Source organism: Rhipicephalus sanguineus, chromosome 6, assembly GCF_013339695.2.
Source record: "Rhipicephalus sanguineus isolate Rsan-2018 chromosome 6, BIME_Rsan_1.4, whole genome shotgun sequence".
Lineage (NCBI taxonomy): Eukaryota > Metazoa > Arthropoda > Arachnida > Ixodida > Ixodidae > Rhipicephalus > Rhipicephalus sanguineus.
The window spans coordinates 118,884,209-118,899,113 of record NC_051181.1 but is presented as its reverse complement, the minus strand read 5'-3'; the positions used below and the strand labels follow the sequence as shown (position 1 = coordinate 118,899,113).

Genomic DNA, 14,905 nt, shown 5'->3' with positions numbered 1-14,905 from the left:
GCCACTCTCGCGTCTAATGATTATTCGCTGTTCCTCAGCGAGCGAGCGAGTAATTAGGGCAATTTCGCTGGCACGCGCCCCCGCGAAGGTCACTTCCGAGTTCGCGTTGCTGCCTAGCGGCCAAACGTCTCTTTAGCTCTTGCGCTATGGCTACACGAAAGTGGAAAGCCGGTGCCTATATGCAGTATATGCATGCTCTCTGCGGCTCACTTTAACAGCGCGCCTGTCGACGCCACGGTCGCGGGCCTTGAAAGATTATCGTCACAGCCAGTCGAGCTGGCTTCCGCTCCGTGGTCAATGCATGGTCCTTCGCACGAAACGCATTCCGCTTCCCGTGTATGTCGAAACAGGCGGCCGTTTGTATTGAGCTGCACGCCCCGGTTGGTCGCTGACAAGAGACAGCTTAGAAGAAAGCGGCAAGCTTTCACGCTGGTTAGACGCACTGGTTTCGCGCGTTACAGGAAGTCCGAGTGAGAAGGGGGAACGATTCAGTGAACCTTGTAACCGCATTCGGCTACGTCTAACCGTATGTGAAGGAACTTCCGACAAAGTACGGACTATGTTAAAACATAGTTAAATTTTAACAAAAAAAGCGTATTTAAATCAGACATAAGAAAGCTCAAGTTCAAGCTACTACAAACTATTCCAGAGGTGCTCGAGGGGATAGTACATCGTGAATACTGGTCTGTGATGCGGGTAATCTGTAATCTCGTTTTCAGCGATCATCAAATTAGTTCACGTCGAAGTTAAATATTTGTACTTATCTGAAAAAAGACCAGGAAAAACTCGACCACTGCTGTGAAAGCTCGCCGAGCGCCTCAATACGCTGGCTTGCGCGGAAAAAAAACATTGTTCCGAAGACCACCAGCATTGTGGAAAGCGCGCCAAGCTTCTGAAGTCCAAATCGATAACATCAGCCCGCGCATCGTATGTTCTATGCGTGAGTGAAAGCGCGCGAGCGCTGCTGACGAACGCGGCTCAATCAGAGATGAAACGAGCCGGCCATCTCCGTCGCGCGAAAGGCGCATGGCGATAGGAGCAGCAGGGAGGTCCGCGTGCCTCCGGCAGGAACTGAGTACTTTGATCCACCGGGCGCGGTCACCGGCGGTCGCGCGCACCACAAAGCAGACGGCTCATACTTCTGTACGTGTTGCACTCTCATCGCTAAGTTTGCGTAAAAGTCATCGACAGCACGAAGGTCACTATGCCCGCTGCAGCAGCCCCGTTTTCCAAAAAAAGAGAGAGCTGCTGGCCTTACTTCGTATAACAATCCAATACGTTGCTAGTATTCATTTCTTCGCCTTTGCGGCGAAACTGTGACTCTTTTGCCGAGCTTCTGCATAACCACGATCCACAAGAACACACATCTGTTGTGAGGAGGGTCTTACTAGCTATAGTGATGAATCATTGAATTTTCAAGCGCGAACTGGGACAAGGACAAGTGAAGGAACGACACCGGCGCTTACTATCAGCTGAAAGGTTTATTGAGCATAATAGAGTGCTCAATAAAGCTTTCAGTTGATAGTATGCGCGCTGGTGTCGTTCCTCAGTTGTCCTTGTCCCAGTTGTCGCTTGAAAATTTAATTATGCATATGTACAGCAACTAGCTCGTCTTTCTGCCATACTACAATAATGAACGCCAGTTCGCTCCACCTTTCCGTCTCTCGCAGGAGGTGCAGACGTACGTGGTCATCCACCACCCGCCGGTCAAATCGGCTGCCCAAGGCCGCACCCCCGTCGGGCAGGGAACTGCAGCTGCCGGTCGAGGAGGCGGCCACCACGCCGCCGCCTCGTCAATTAGCACTTCGTACGGCTATCAGCTCCACAGGGAGACAAACCACCACGTACCCGTGTTGATCACGACGGGACACATTCCCGTGTTGGCTCGGGCCCCGGCGCACAAGACGTACGTCACAGTGCAGCACCTGCACCACGCCGTGCACCACGTTCACCAACCGCTGGTGCTTCTGCCGCCGCAGCATCACTTACCGGTAAGCTCGATTTCATGCATTACATACATACATACATACATACATACATACATACATACATACATACATACATACATACATACATACATACATACATACATACATACATACATACATACATACATACATACATACATACATACATACATACATACATACATACATACATACATACATACATACATACATACATACATACATACATACATGCAAACCACGTGGGCCGCCCCTCGAGAAGAGCCTCTCCTTCCTCTTTGAACAAAGGGATACCATAAGCACAGGGTAGCAGAGAGGCACTGATGGTGCATGCATTGTCAGACGATCTGTTCTGTAGCGTTGTAACTTGCTTGTTGTGGGGAGACTGAGGTATATAGCCTCTCGGCTACTCCATTTCTCTACGTTCTGCAGCACACAAAGCAAAATGAATGGTTAGTTTTTTTGCTACCCTACGAGCCCATCAGTGAGTACAAGTGTATTTGTCTAAATAAACTGAAACTGTCTTCGAACAAACGTTCATCTGCACTGCAGGTACACCACAGGAGGCGCGATCGTCTTGCGGCCCAGAGCTCGAGCTTCCGCCAGAAGCACAACCCGTACGTGCGCCTGCCGGACTACCCCGGCTACCTCGGCCGCAACGCCGCGCTCAGTCTCGAGGACCTTGCCGAAGCCGAGGCCGAGCCGACCCTGAAGGTGTACAAGGCGGACGCCGAGTACCCGCCACTGAACATGCGCAACCGGAGGAGGCTGTACTCGCTCGGATACATCTACATGCTCGACTTCCTCGAGAACTCGTATCTTAAGCGCTGATCATCTCAGTCATGCACCCACTGAACACACTGAACACATTTCGTTGCGTAGACATCTGTGACCGACCAAGATCATCCATACGAGTAAGTAGTTCAGATACAAAAACCTATGCAAGCATTCAAGACGGCCACAGAACGTCTTCTCGGCGTCTTCTCAGAGCCGTTCCTAAATCGGCTTCGAAGCGCCTTGCAAGGCGCCTGTTATCTTAAATCTGGGGGTGCTTTAACTGTTCTTCACACCGGCTATAAGTCATCCGACATGATCGGGCACAAGGCGTTCTAAGCAACTTGTGAAAACGTCTTGCACGCAATATAAGGTGATCACCGCAACGTCTTGCTAATGTTGTCAGGACTTCTTGTAGGCGGCTAATAGACGTAGATGTGTACAGTGGGGCACAAGTGCTTCGATTGCCAGAGGGTTCTAGATGAGCTCATTACGCGTACATTGAGCGCGTAGGGTACGCACAGTGACGTAATTTTTTTCGGGCGGGGGTGGGGCACCTCCTTGATCCGACATTGGGTCGAGTGTCATTTTGTGCTCTGTACCCTATGGGGGGGGGGGGAATTTTCGGTGGGGGGGGGGGCACAGGCCCGGTGTGCACGCCTCCCCCCGCCCCCCCCGGCTACGCCACTTCGTACGCACACCTGTCAGGTTCTTACGAATGCCCGCGCGCGCGTATTGTCCATATACGAACGCCCACCCTCTTGCCTCCAAGATCCACGGACGTAAAAACACGCGTCATGTCTTAAGTCGAAATGCCAGAGAGAGAGAGAGAGAAAAAGAGTATAGGAAAGGCAGGGAGGTTAACTATAGACTATGCGTCCAGTTTGCTACTCTACACATCGGGGAGTGGGGAATAAGGAAGTAAATAAGAGAGAGGAGAGACACATTTCACATCACTCACACAGTGCCGATTTTCACAAGCGGTCGCTCAACGATGTTGCTTTCAAGTGCTGCCGGAGGGCTCGTGTGGCTTTCTGGGCTGATGTGCTGTGCGACCAGGCTCCCAAGATCTTTCCTTCATTAAAGGGCCGATCATCGAGTATACTCAAGGCGCTCTGGAGAGTCCGGCGACCTTCATCAAATTGGGGACAGTGGCACAAGGGATGTTCAATAGTCTCTACACAGTTGCTTTCGCACATGGATGAATCTGCCATGTCAGTGCGATGGCTGAATGAGTTGGTGAACGCTACACCAATCCACAACCGGCACAGCATTGTAGCGTCACGTCGAGAAATCTTGGATGGCAGTTGTAGCTGGAATTCTACGCTTAACTCCAATCGTCGCCCACAGATCCTTGAATCGTTGCTCGAAAAGCCAGATTGTATGTTATAGTATTACAGCTGAATCGCTGGATCGTTCGCTGAGCTTGCGAATTTCGCTCAGAGGTGGCACTTCGCCATGCGTGCAGTTTTAACACCACGTCTGGTTGATCGTTCTTGTTCGGTGTGCGCAGAATAAATAGTAAGCGCGCATAGTATGCGGCAACGCCAGGCAAAAGTGTAAATTTTGTGAGAACGAGACGGTGGCCATTCTACTGAAAGCTGGCGCACCATTTCGTTCCCGTAAATTATATACCATTCTGCAGGGGGCGGCCCAAACGTGGTAAACCCAAACGTGGCAATAAAATGCATGCGCCATCAAACGTAATCTCTGTGTGAAATTTCAGCTCGGACGAGCCAGTATGCAGTATAGCTGGAAGAATCACGCGTTAAGTTGTTATATAGTCTTTCTTGTTTAGGCAACACATAGAAGTGCAAGCGCAAGACCAGCAACATTGAACGTAAAACCTTATTCCAAAGCTTGAACCTCGTGCCCAGTCAAAAACAAGCGAACGAAAAACTCTTCGTAGACACACTCGCTTGGTTCCTTGCTCTATAGCGCCGCATTTACTCACTGTACAAAACACAGACTGACACAGCAGCTCTTGCTGCGAAGTCGTCTTCGTAACATCTGGTGTGCCATTGTGTTTTAATCTCGTCTACACTACATCTACTTAATCCGCTACTCTGCTATTATCCACTTATCTGTAGACTTTGCAAGTGAAAAATTTCAGATCTCGCACACTGACTCAAAAGCCCAAGCCGTCCTTTCAACCTGGAAGCAGGGATGTTTTCGGTATTATATGTAAATTATTGTGGTTATTACTTAGATCTCTTCAAGCGCTTCTGAACCTAGGTGCTCAATAGTGAAACATTGTATGCGTTACAGTCTTACAATATATATAGTAGTCGACGTTAACGACTGCTCAAACGATGCAGGTCGACGATACTGGCCCGTTGATATTGATGGTCATATCATACGACGCCTGCCATTATTCATTTTGCTCTGTAGGTAAAGCCTTCAAGACTGAGCTTGTAGAGCGCACCTTATGAGCCTGCCAAGGGCTACCTCGCCAACATGCGGCGACATTTTTACACATCGGTGTTTTTATATGCATCATTATGCATGGTTGTGGTTTTCGATCATACGACACTGGTTGCCCCTGGTGGTTCGGCCGCGCAACACGTATACCACTGCCATTGAATCGAGGTATCCTTCATATTCGTCGAATAAAACATTCATTATTATTTGTGTTATTATTATTTCATTTGCGCCAGAGTTGTTTCGGTTAAGACATGGTTAAAACTTATGTATCGGAGCAAACGTCTGCCCCTACGGAAATAAGGGTAAGCCACCCCAAATACGCGCCATATCTAGATATTTGTTAACTATAACATTTTTGGAATGAAATGCTAAACCTTTTAGGCGAACTCTCATAAACTCTGCTGACCATAGTGCAGACGGCTGCTTTATTATCTTACCGCGTAGCTTGCGCACAATACAACAGTGATATGGTAAATCCGCTTAATGCACATAAAAAATAGGTGGTTTACAATTGAATTGCGCGCTGTGACAAGCATCAAGAGGACAAAAATAATGTTTAGATGTTATTGTAATGCCGGCATACGACGCGAATATTTATGTTGTTATTCTCAAACGCGTGACTAAACAAAGTGCGCGATACAAGTGAGGTAGTTGTGAAGAGCCCCTTTAGAATGGCGCTTGACTTAATAGCGCTTTAAGTGCGGAGCACTTTAGGGGGCCGGGCTGTCGTAGGCTGTGATCGTTTGCTGTCGTCGTAGCTTGGCGTAGCTTGGCGTAACGCAGGCAAAACATAGCCATCTGAGCGCGCGCTCGCGCCAAAGACAAGTCTTCTTGCGCTTGTTCTTCGAGCGCCTTGATTATGACATTAATGCAGGCAAAACCACATATAGTAATTTAATATCCGGGGTTTAACGTCCCAAAACCACGCTATGATTATGAGAGACGCCGTAGTGGAGGGCTCCGGAAATTTCGACCACCTGGGGTTCTTTTACGTGCACCTAAATCTAAGTACACGGGCCTCAAACATTTTCACCTCCATCGAAAATGCAGCCGCTGCGGCCGGGATTCGATCCCGCGACCTTCGGGTCAGCAGTCGAGCGCCATAACCACTAGACCACCGTGGCGGGGCAAACCACACATAGCATAGCCAACTGTAGCATAGTGAGCGCGCGCTCGCGCCAAAGATAATTCTTCTTCCTCTTATTCTTCGAGTGCAGGTAAAAAATTGAAAAAGAGGAAGCAAGCGAGAAAGAGAAAGAGAGAGAAAGAAATGAAAGAAATAGGAAGAAAAATAGAAATTAATAGAAATAAAGAAAAAACACAGAAAAAAATTGGAAGAAAGAAAAAGAAAGAGAAAACCGAAGAGAAACAAAGCTCTTCCGCTCTTCCTTCAGGCTTGGCACCACTAGTGCGAAGCTGCCTAAATTGTTTAAAACCAGGAATGATGATTATGATGATCATTTACAAATAGCGCACTGCATCTAGTCTGGAGCTTCATCATTACCGGCTTCTGCGCCCTGCCATTTGCGACTCGTGTTCTCCGCGAGAAATGATGACGTGTGCGTGTCTGCATTCTTGCGTGGCACATTCCTGTCTGGCGCGTCACTCTATAGCTCGACCATCTGCGGCCGAGCCAAGTGACGCAACAACAAGCTGCCACCCCGCGCCATGACGTCACGCATTCTACTGTCAACCGGAGACGTGCTAAGTGGGAAAGGAAAAAAAGAAACAACTAAGCACAAAGGGGCAATATATAAGCGGAAGCGTGGGCTATAGTTAAAACGGTCCAGCCCTGCGGAGGTTATTTCAGACAGACATACGTCGAGGGTTCCCGCAAAGCCCCTCAGTTGCGGAAAAGGCGAAATGTTTTAGTCCTGCAGGGGAGCGAAAACGAGAACTGCAGGAGTTTGCAGTTGTATATATATACATGCTGTCAGCAGCCGCTCTCTGGCACGCCTCGTAAATACTGCGTTGTTATGCACCGCACTCTTTTTGTCCCATGCGTGAGAGCTTTGTACTTCCAGAGCGACCTACAGAGTGGATAGATGGCAAACATGACAAAAAGAAAAAAAAAAAGAACAGTTACATAGCTGGCGTCCTCCGCCGCTTACTTCACTTCGAAGCTGTCCCAAGAATCTCAAAAGCTGCCATACCGCCAATGAAAAAAGAAAAAAAAAACAGAAAGAACAAGAAAACACAGATACCCAAAAACCACGACACTTCAAAACGTATACTTACACGGATATATTAATAAAAGCATCATCGTAGATATTTTAGCACGAAAATACGCAATACAAAATCTTTTCGCTCATATATATGCAAGACTTGAGCAATTACTTCAAACTGTTTATTTTTGCCTATACTGAGCACCACAGCACATAGCGAACACAGACTGCGATTGTGTTTTAGCCGCTGTTTACTATATTTGATATGAACAAACGAACTCAACAGGAAGTGCTAATACAATAAAAAGAGGGAGAGAGGAAAGAGTAAAGCGTAACTACATTGTATACTTGCCTTTCCTTATTCATACACTTCCAATGACAGGATATATATGCGGCCTACCGTATAAAAAGTGGCTAACTTTGACAATGTATATGAGCTCCCTGTCTCGCTCTTTCTTTACAACCCTAACTTTTTAACTCCCCCTTTCCACAGTGCACCGTAGCAAACCGGTTATTCTGAGCTGGTTAACCTCCCAGCCTTTTCCTTCTCTCCTGTTTCCTTCCTTCTTTAAGTTAGCATAAAAATATTGCTTCCTCGCGAAAGTTACAGTAGCGTGCGCACTGGAGCTTTCGGAGGTCGATCTCTGCATCACACTGTGAACTCGGGCATACACGTTTCCTCAAAGCCACGTAGTGTGAATAGGCATCCAGAGCCGTCGCGCGAGGTATTTCGCGGAAGCGCTCGTGCCAGGGTGCATTCGAAGTTGCCACTGAGCCAGCGTGTCCGGATTCTTCTTCACATGCAGGGATGGCGAGCTACGTACCGAGGAAGTCCCGGCAGTGTGCGCGTGTATTTACATAAATGTATATTGGTTTAAGCATTCGCGACAACGACCTGCTGGAGTGCTCTCATCGCCCCCCATCGAAAGACGAACGTTCGAAGTTTGAACGGGACCTTGAGCTGCTGCCAATCAGGGCTGAGCAAATAGTGATGTTTGAGGGTTGACAGATTACCTATGGAATAGTGCCAGACGCGAAACGAATAAAAAAATCCTTTCAAATATTGAACAGTGTTTTTTTGTTTTTTTTTTTTCAACTAAAAATGTTCACGTTCTACAATTCGCAATTTTAGCGATTGAGAGCACATATTCGGGATATCAGAGAGAAACTGGACTCTTTGCGTGCACAAAACTCTTAGGAGGGTGTGGATGGTCGTTGCGTAGTGACTAGGATATATGGTATATATTTTAGGCCCTATAGTAAAGCCGGTAAAGGTCTGGCTCCTCGGGCGACATAGCCTGTACGATAAGCTTTCAGATTTTATGCATGTATACTATGCCCACGGGGATAAAACGTTTAATCCCCGTGGGTTTAGTATAGCATTGGCAGCAGTAGCGCCGGCACACTGTAAGCGTGAAATTGAAAGAATTTCGTGCCTGCTACGTGCCAATGTTGCTGCTGTCAATCGATCCGCAAATGAATTTGCGACATTCACTGTGCATGCTGCTTTCTCCAGCTTTTTTATAAAAAAGAAAGCCGGCCGCGAAGTATCACGGTACAAGTGATAAAGAAAGCTCTTTACTTGAAACAAGGGAGCAGCGTATAGATGCCATTTATCTGACTACACATATATTATGTACTCTGATGGGCAATTATCGAATCGCGGAGACACAAAGATAAGCAGAAAAGCAAACATCAAGGTAAGATGGTTTTGGGACGTTGAACCCTAGATATTATTATTATGAAGGTAAGATGGAACAGCATGGTGTCGTTGCGGCCGCCCCATGAGACAAGTTCTCTTTTCATCCACTTCCATTCCCTATTACGTTTATTATTTCGTGGGCTGTCGCCGAGGACCTCGGAAGATGTTCTTCGAACGGTGGATCCCTGGCAGCCCAGCCCCGGGCACAAGTAACAACCGTTGGACAAGTAAAGTATATTCAACTCAATAAGACATGGCAGTTAATTTCTCCTATATTCTTTATCTGGCTTGACTACTTGCATGCATCATACATTTACTTAACAAAAAATTAAACCCCCGCCTACCTTTGTTATTCTCGCCCGGTTGCTTAGTGCGAGTTATCAAATACACCTTGAGGGATTTGATAAGAAATGCACGGGCATGCGGCTATACCTCTATCAGCAAGTCTCGTCGCAATAAAATAATTCGCGCCATATCATGATTGCAAAACTGTCCACAGATTTGACGGTGTGTTCGATTACACAATGAGTTGCAGAATCGTGATTAACGCAATATGCAAAGGAGTTACAGGAGTCGTTGATTGATTGATTGATTGATTGATTGATTGATTGATTGATTGATTGATTGATTGATTGATTGATTGATTGATTGATTGATTGATTGATTGATTGATTGATTGATTCTAAGAAGCCGAATGTCGCAGCCGAAGAGCTATCGCGTTGGATAAGAATGTGTTTTTGTTTAAGCGACCTGTGGTACCGAACAAAATTTTCGACGGTGTGCTTAATTGCTGCTAAAGACCATCAACAAGCTTGCAAAACAGCTTAAACATACCTCAAACCAGGCTCGTAGCCAGGAATTCTTTTTGAAGGGGTCCTTGACTTTTTAATGAAAAACACATATTTTCATTCTTTATTTTCAGTAAAACACCCTGTCTCATCAAAATTTCGAGGGGGGGTGGGGGAGGATAGCTACGGGCTCGCCTCGCGCATGTCAACATTCGCACCACTACATTAAACAGAATTACCTGCAACTTTATTCTAGTGCACTCATTGCCATTTTCTTCTCTTCCTTTTAACAAGAAGTGTTATATTGTCTCACTTACATACAAAGAACTTAGAGAACACCAAATCATTTCACGCAATCGAGCATGAAAGTTAGGGGAACCGTGGAACGTAAACCTATTTCGTGGCTTTGGAAATGTATATCTCAAAATTGGCCGCATTCTGAGAATTCGCAGAATTCGTTCCAAGCGGATAAACACTGCATGCTCACCGCCCGCAATTCGTAAAGTGCGATACATTCCGCAAACAGTGCATCTATACAAACTCAATTAGTGAAACTATATTAATAGGTAACTTATTGATCCCACTTCATTTTTCGAGCGGATATTGTCCACCTTTTCCTTCGTGGAAAAGAACTGCGGTGTCTACGGTTGCCATTTTTATTTAATTCTGTAAAGTCTAAAAATATGTATATCTGTATCTAACAACTTGAGACACAATGTGCATATTCGCAGAAACAATTAAGCAGTCTGCTATTCGCTGGTCGAGCTTCAAATACATTAAAGAACCTCCTGGATGGAACTGCGAACATAAGTGTTGTTGCTGTTTATGTTGTTTCCTCCTCGCTTCGTTTAAGACGATGCGGTGTGCCCCTACGCGTGAACAGGCGCACGTTTATTCGTTTGCGTTTTGACGCAGCACCGTGTTTATGACTGCTCCGTACCAGCTGCCAACCGCCAACCAGCTGTGGCTGGTGGGCGTAAATATTTTGATTTCAGAGCGGCTCGTATCACGTTGCCGGAATCAGTTAATACAACTCGATAACCCTCTCGCGGTTACCACGCCTGCAGTTTCTGTTTACATCCACGCAGTATTGGAAAAGACCCGAATGCCTCGTTGCATGAATCTATATTACTAGGAATTTCGCTACTTCAGTCCCAACGAGCGCAACTATTTCATTCGTGTTAGCACATTGTTCTTTCACAATTCTAATGCCGCGAGGCGACGTTGATAAGCGACAAAACGTGCAAAACGCTACCTTGAATTTTCCTCGCCGACTCGTTGTGACGTCATAAATTTTGACGCATCTCCTGCGGCCTGCATAGTTCTTAATCGGTAAAAATGAAGTGCGTCGTCCTCTAATGGGTTCAGAGACTTAACGTATACCAAGTTGCAGAAAAATCTTGTTGGACCAATGTGGCCGAAATACGATATCCATGACGTCATGCTGACAGTCGTGTGTTGAGGTTTCGGCGCGAAATTTAAAAATGAAACTTTAACCTTGCTTTTCTGTTCGAGTAATGAAACTATGACGGTGAAACCCACGACAGCAGAGTTTTCAGAGAATAATTTATCGGTCTAGACTTATTCATAGTTCCACCTTAGTGTCCCTTAAAAACATCAAGTCTTTGTTTAACTATTTCGCTTAGATTCTGAAGGCATAGCCACCGTGCAAGCGGAAAAAGTAGTTGTCTCCTCGTGAGTCATACCATAAAAGCCGTGCCGTCTTTGTTGATGTGAACACAGAAGAATGTAACATAGAAGAAGGTTTGTATGTTGAGTAAAGCCAGTGTTTGAAAAGGTTTAAGATGAATTCCCCTGGCTTTTGGAATATTCTCTCACAGAAGAAGAATCCCGGCTGCGGCGGCTGCATTTTCGATGGAGGCGAAAACGTTTGAGGCCCGTGTACTTAGATTTAGGTGCACGTTAAAGAACCCCATGTGGTCGAAATTTCCGGAGCCCTCCACTACGGCGTCTCTCATAATCATATCATGGTTTTGGCGGACGTTAAACCCCAGATATTATTATTAAAGATGTAACACTAAACATCGTGTAAATATGGCTCTTCAATAGGAGGTGGCAGAATGAAGCCAGGCTAGTCGTAAATGCTCGCTCAAGCTCCACTTTTACAATACAAGCACATTATCACAGCAGCGTCGAAGACACAAACACGAAGAAAAAATAATGCGCCGAGACACGTCACAGCGCTTAATTGAGATGTGTGTCTATGCGCATGTTTCTTTTTTGTTTTTGTTTCTAGGGTCTGCGCGTCTTCCGCGTTGCATTCATTATGCCTTTAATTAAGACAAAGCACCAGTTAGCCTTAACTGAGGTCCCGGAATATCCCTCGGAGAATAATTGGCATTGCACGCGGGACTTCTTTCGTTTGTTTAAGATATATTCTAAGATATATTTAGATACGAACAAATGACGCTACGAGTTGCTCCATATCATGATGTTAAATCAATAGTTCAATTTAAAGCGTCACTTAAGTGAGGCAATTAATCAACTTAGACTGATAAATTGCTCTTCAAAACATCTACTGTCGTTAGTTTCGCCATAATAGTTTCATTACGCGAAAAGAAAATGAAGGTCAGAGTTTCATATTTAAATTTCGAGCCGGAAGCTTCGCACACCAATGCCAGCGTGACGTCATTTTCCCTTTTCGTGTTTTGGCCACATTTGCTCAACATAAAAAGCTAAAAAGCTATGGGATATGGCACATCCCACAGTTACATATGCGGACAAAACATGATGTAAGGTGCCTGCGAGGAAGACACCGTCATAATAAACAAGTTAGATTGACGCTGGCACTTTTATTTAGGCAACGTAAGTTGAATCTCCTAAGTTCACAGTACATGGAACAGGGCACAGGATTCGTGCAAATTGCGTGGTATGGAACATGCGCTCAACTTGTTCGCGCAGCGTTTATTTTATGGCACAAAAATGGTCATCAACTTCAGTTGTATAGAGACCACAGGGACACTGTCCTATCTTTGCTGCCAGCAGCAAGAAGCAAGCCCGCCTTGCACAGTTCTCTATCCGAAAACTTCACAGCCTGCACAGATTCCTCGTGGAAATCCAGCACCGCAAGTGGTTTCATGTTCTTCCAGCCGAACACGCGTATTCTCCCATCCCAGCCGCCCGATGCAACAATCTTGCCGTCGGTACGTATGTGCAGAGAAGAGAAGCCATCATTGGTGACCGTCAGCCTCCGCCTCTCAACGAGTCGACCGTCATTTAATTCGAACACGCACAGTTCGTTAGACACCGAACCACATACCCCCCTGTTCTCCCTGTGAACTTCGTCGAAGTCCATGCACATTATTGGTTCCTTGTACAGCGTCAATGTCGAGACCGGGGTACCACCGCTGCGCATGTCGTACTGGACGACGCTGCCGTTTTCGTACGCGGCAAGAACGCTGTCGCAGTCCCTGCTGAGCTTAATGCTCATTGCCATGCCGAGCTGTTCCTTTGACTCGAGAGTGGACGCAACGGTCTTCTGGCTCTCCAAATCCCACAGTGTAATCTTCCAGTCTGGCTCGGACGGCGTGGCAATAAGTGTAGACGCTGCGCTAGGAAGGCTGCACTGGCAGAATCCTTTGGCATTTGTCACCATGGTACCTGAACGGCAAGCAGAAAGAAGTGACATGTTGAGTGAGTAGCACCAGTTTATTTGCACACATTGTATTTACCGCACAATGTTTAAACAAAGTTTCTTGGATAGCAGTGGTTTAGCGACATTTCTTGTTTTAAGAATTGTTTAATGCGACTTCCAACTGCATACATCTGGCATCCCGTGAATTTCGGAACAGATTTATATGTCCCAAGACTGTCCCGTGCTTGCGCGACTCTTACCTGGCTAAATGCGTATACATGAAAGTGAAATACCGGAATATATAAAAAAGGAAAATAAAGTAGGCAGCAGGAGGCCGAAACAATTAAGTGACCATAGCTTATAGGCAAAACAGGTGTGACAACAGTAAACGTAGACCACACCTACTGTAGTCGGGCACTGGTTTTTCTTGACATACAAGGAGAAACTCTTGTAGTCCTGACTCTTACATAGTGCACTGCGTGCTTATTTCGCAGACCAGTATAAAGTACCATTATAGTGCTTTATTTTGGTAAGTAGAAACAGCACGAAAATTGTCTCTTCCTTCTTTTCTTTCTTGGGCACCTTGGCTGCTGTTGTTTTGCATAGGCTTGTGGGCGGTGAAAATAATTTTCTGCGCGGCCCTGTGCCCAATAACTCTAACGAAACCAGCAAGTTGTTGCGCCGAAAATCCTGCAATCGACATGTAGAACGTATCTGGTAACTACCACTGGCAATGCGACGAAATGCATGCACGGAAAAAAATAATCGAAAATGGTTGCACGCCAAAACAATACAAAAACTCGTCAGATCATTCACAACTAACCTGATTGCTTCCACTGGCTATCGCTCGACGTCCAAATTGCCACAGTGCCGTCACGACCCTGGGTTAACAAAGCATTTTCAGAATGTCCGATCCATAAAATGCCTTTATTGTTGTGCCCTATGAGGGTGTGTTTCCTCCTAAACGTCTAGAAAAAGAAAACAGTAAGAAAAGCGAGTTACTGAAAAAGTAAAACATTAAAAACGAATACGAACGGGTTTTGACCCCAGATACGCGCACAAGCAGCTGTTAGCCACACCGATCTTTCACAATGAACTTATGATATCGCGAACAGCTCTCATTACTAACCTCGAGGTCCCAAGCAAATATTTCACCGTCCGATGATCCTGAGAAAAGAACATCGTCGAAAAACTCGACCGTCGTTATGGGACCACCGTGACCTCGCAAGGTATAGAAGGGGTCTGGAGATCTGTTTGACATCATAAAAGGTGACACAAGCTCAATTAAACGGTTGTTCGCGGCATAGCCGCTTTAACAAAGCGACAATGCTGTGACGATGCTAAAATTGCGAAGAACTCGAAATCTCTGAATTTCAGCGCGCGTCTTCCATGGGAGCAGACATTTTTTATGTTGAGAGTGGCCGCGGCCGTAGTTGTACTTCAAAGTCGTTTTCACTCTCTTAACGAAATATTACAAAAAAGTACAATAA

At 46.0% G+C, this 14,905-nt stretch overlaps 2 protein-coding genes across 2 annotated transcripts in view; one reads left to right on the top strand and one right to left on the bottom strand.

Annotated features, from left to right (window-relative positions):
* Positions 1-3,149, top strand: part of LOC119396267 (uncharacterized) — a 30,846-nt gene extending 27,697 nt beyond the window's left edge. The window contains exons 3-4 of the mRNA XM_037663404.2: positions 1,671-1,991; positions 2,520-3,149. Of these exons, the coding sequence (XP_037519332.1) occupies positions 1,671-1,991; positions 2,520-2,798 (600 nt within the window). The 3' untranslated portion in view covers positions 2,799-3,149. The remainder of the gene's footprint in view (positions 1-1,670; positions 1,992-2,519) is intronic.
* Positions 3,150-12,749: 9,600 nt separating this feature from the next.
* Positions 12,750-14,794, bottom strand: LOC119396266 (guanine nucleotide-binding protein subunit beta-like protein 1). Its single transcript, XM_037663403.2, has 3 exons — positions 14,545-14,794; positions 14,239-14,383; positions 12,750-13,441 (listed from the first exon to the last, which is right to left on the bottom strand). The coding sequence occupies exons 1-3, from the start codon at positions 14,677-14,679 to the stop codon at positions 12,777-12,779; spliced, it is 945 nt and encodes a 314-aa protein (XP_037519331.1). The 5' UTR covers positions 14,680-14,794; the 3' UTR covers positions 12,750-12,776.
* Between the last annotated feature and the right edge of the window lie 111 nt (positions 14,795-14,905).

What these genes read in the sequence shown, in the direction of transcription:
- LOC119396266 (XM_037663403.2), bottom strand. Translation starts at nt 14,679, where the DNA reads ATGATGTCAAACAGATCTCCAGACCCCTTCTATACCTTGCGAGGTCAC. An exon ending in TATTTGCTTGGGACCTCGAG is followed by an intron (nt 14,384 to 14,544) that starts GTTAGTAATGAG and finishes TTCTTTTTCTAG; the next exon opens with ACGTTTAGGAGGAAACACAC. An exon ending in TAGCCAGTGGAAGCAATCAG is followed by an intron (nt 13,442 to 14,238) that starts GTTAGTTGTGAA and finishes CTTGCCGTTCAG; the next exon opens with GTACCATGGTGACAAATGCC.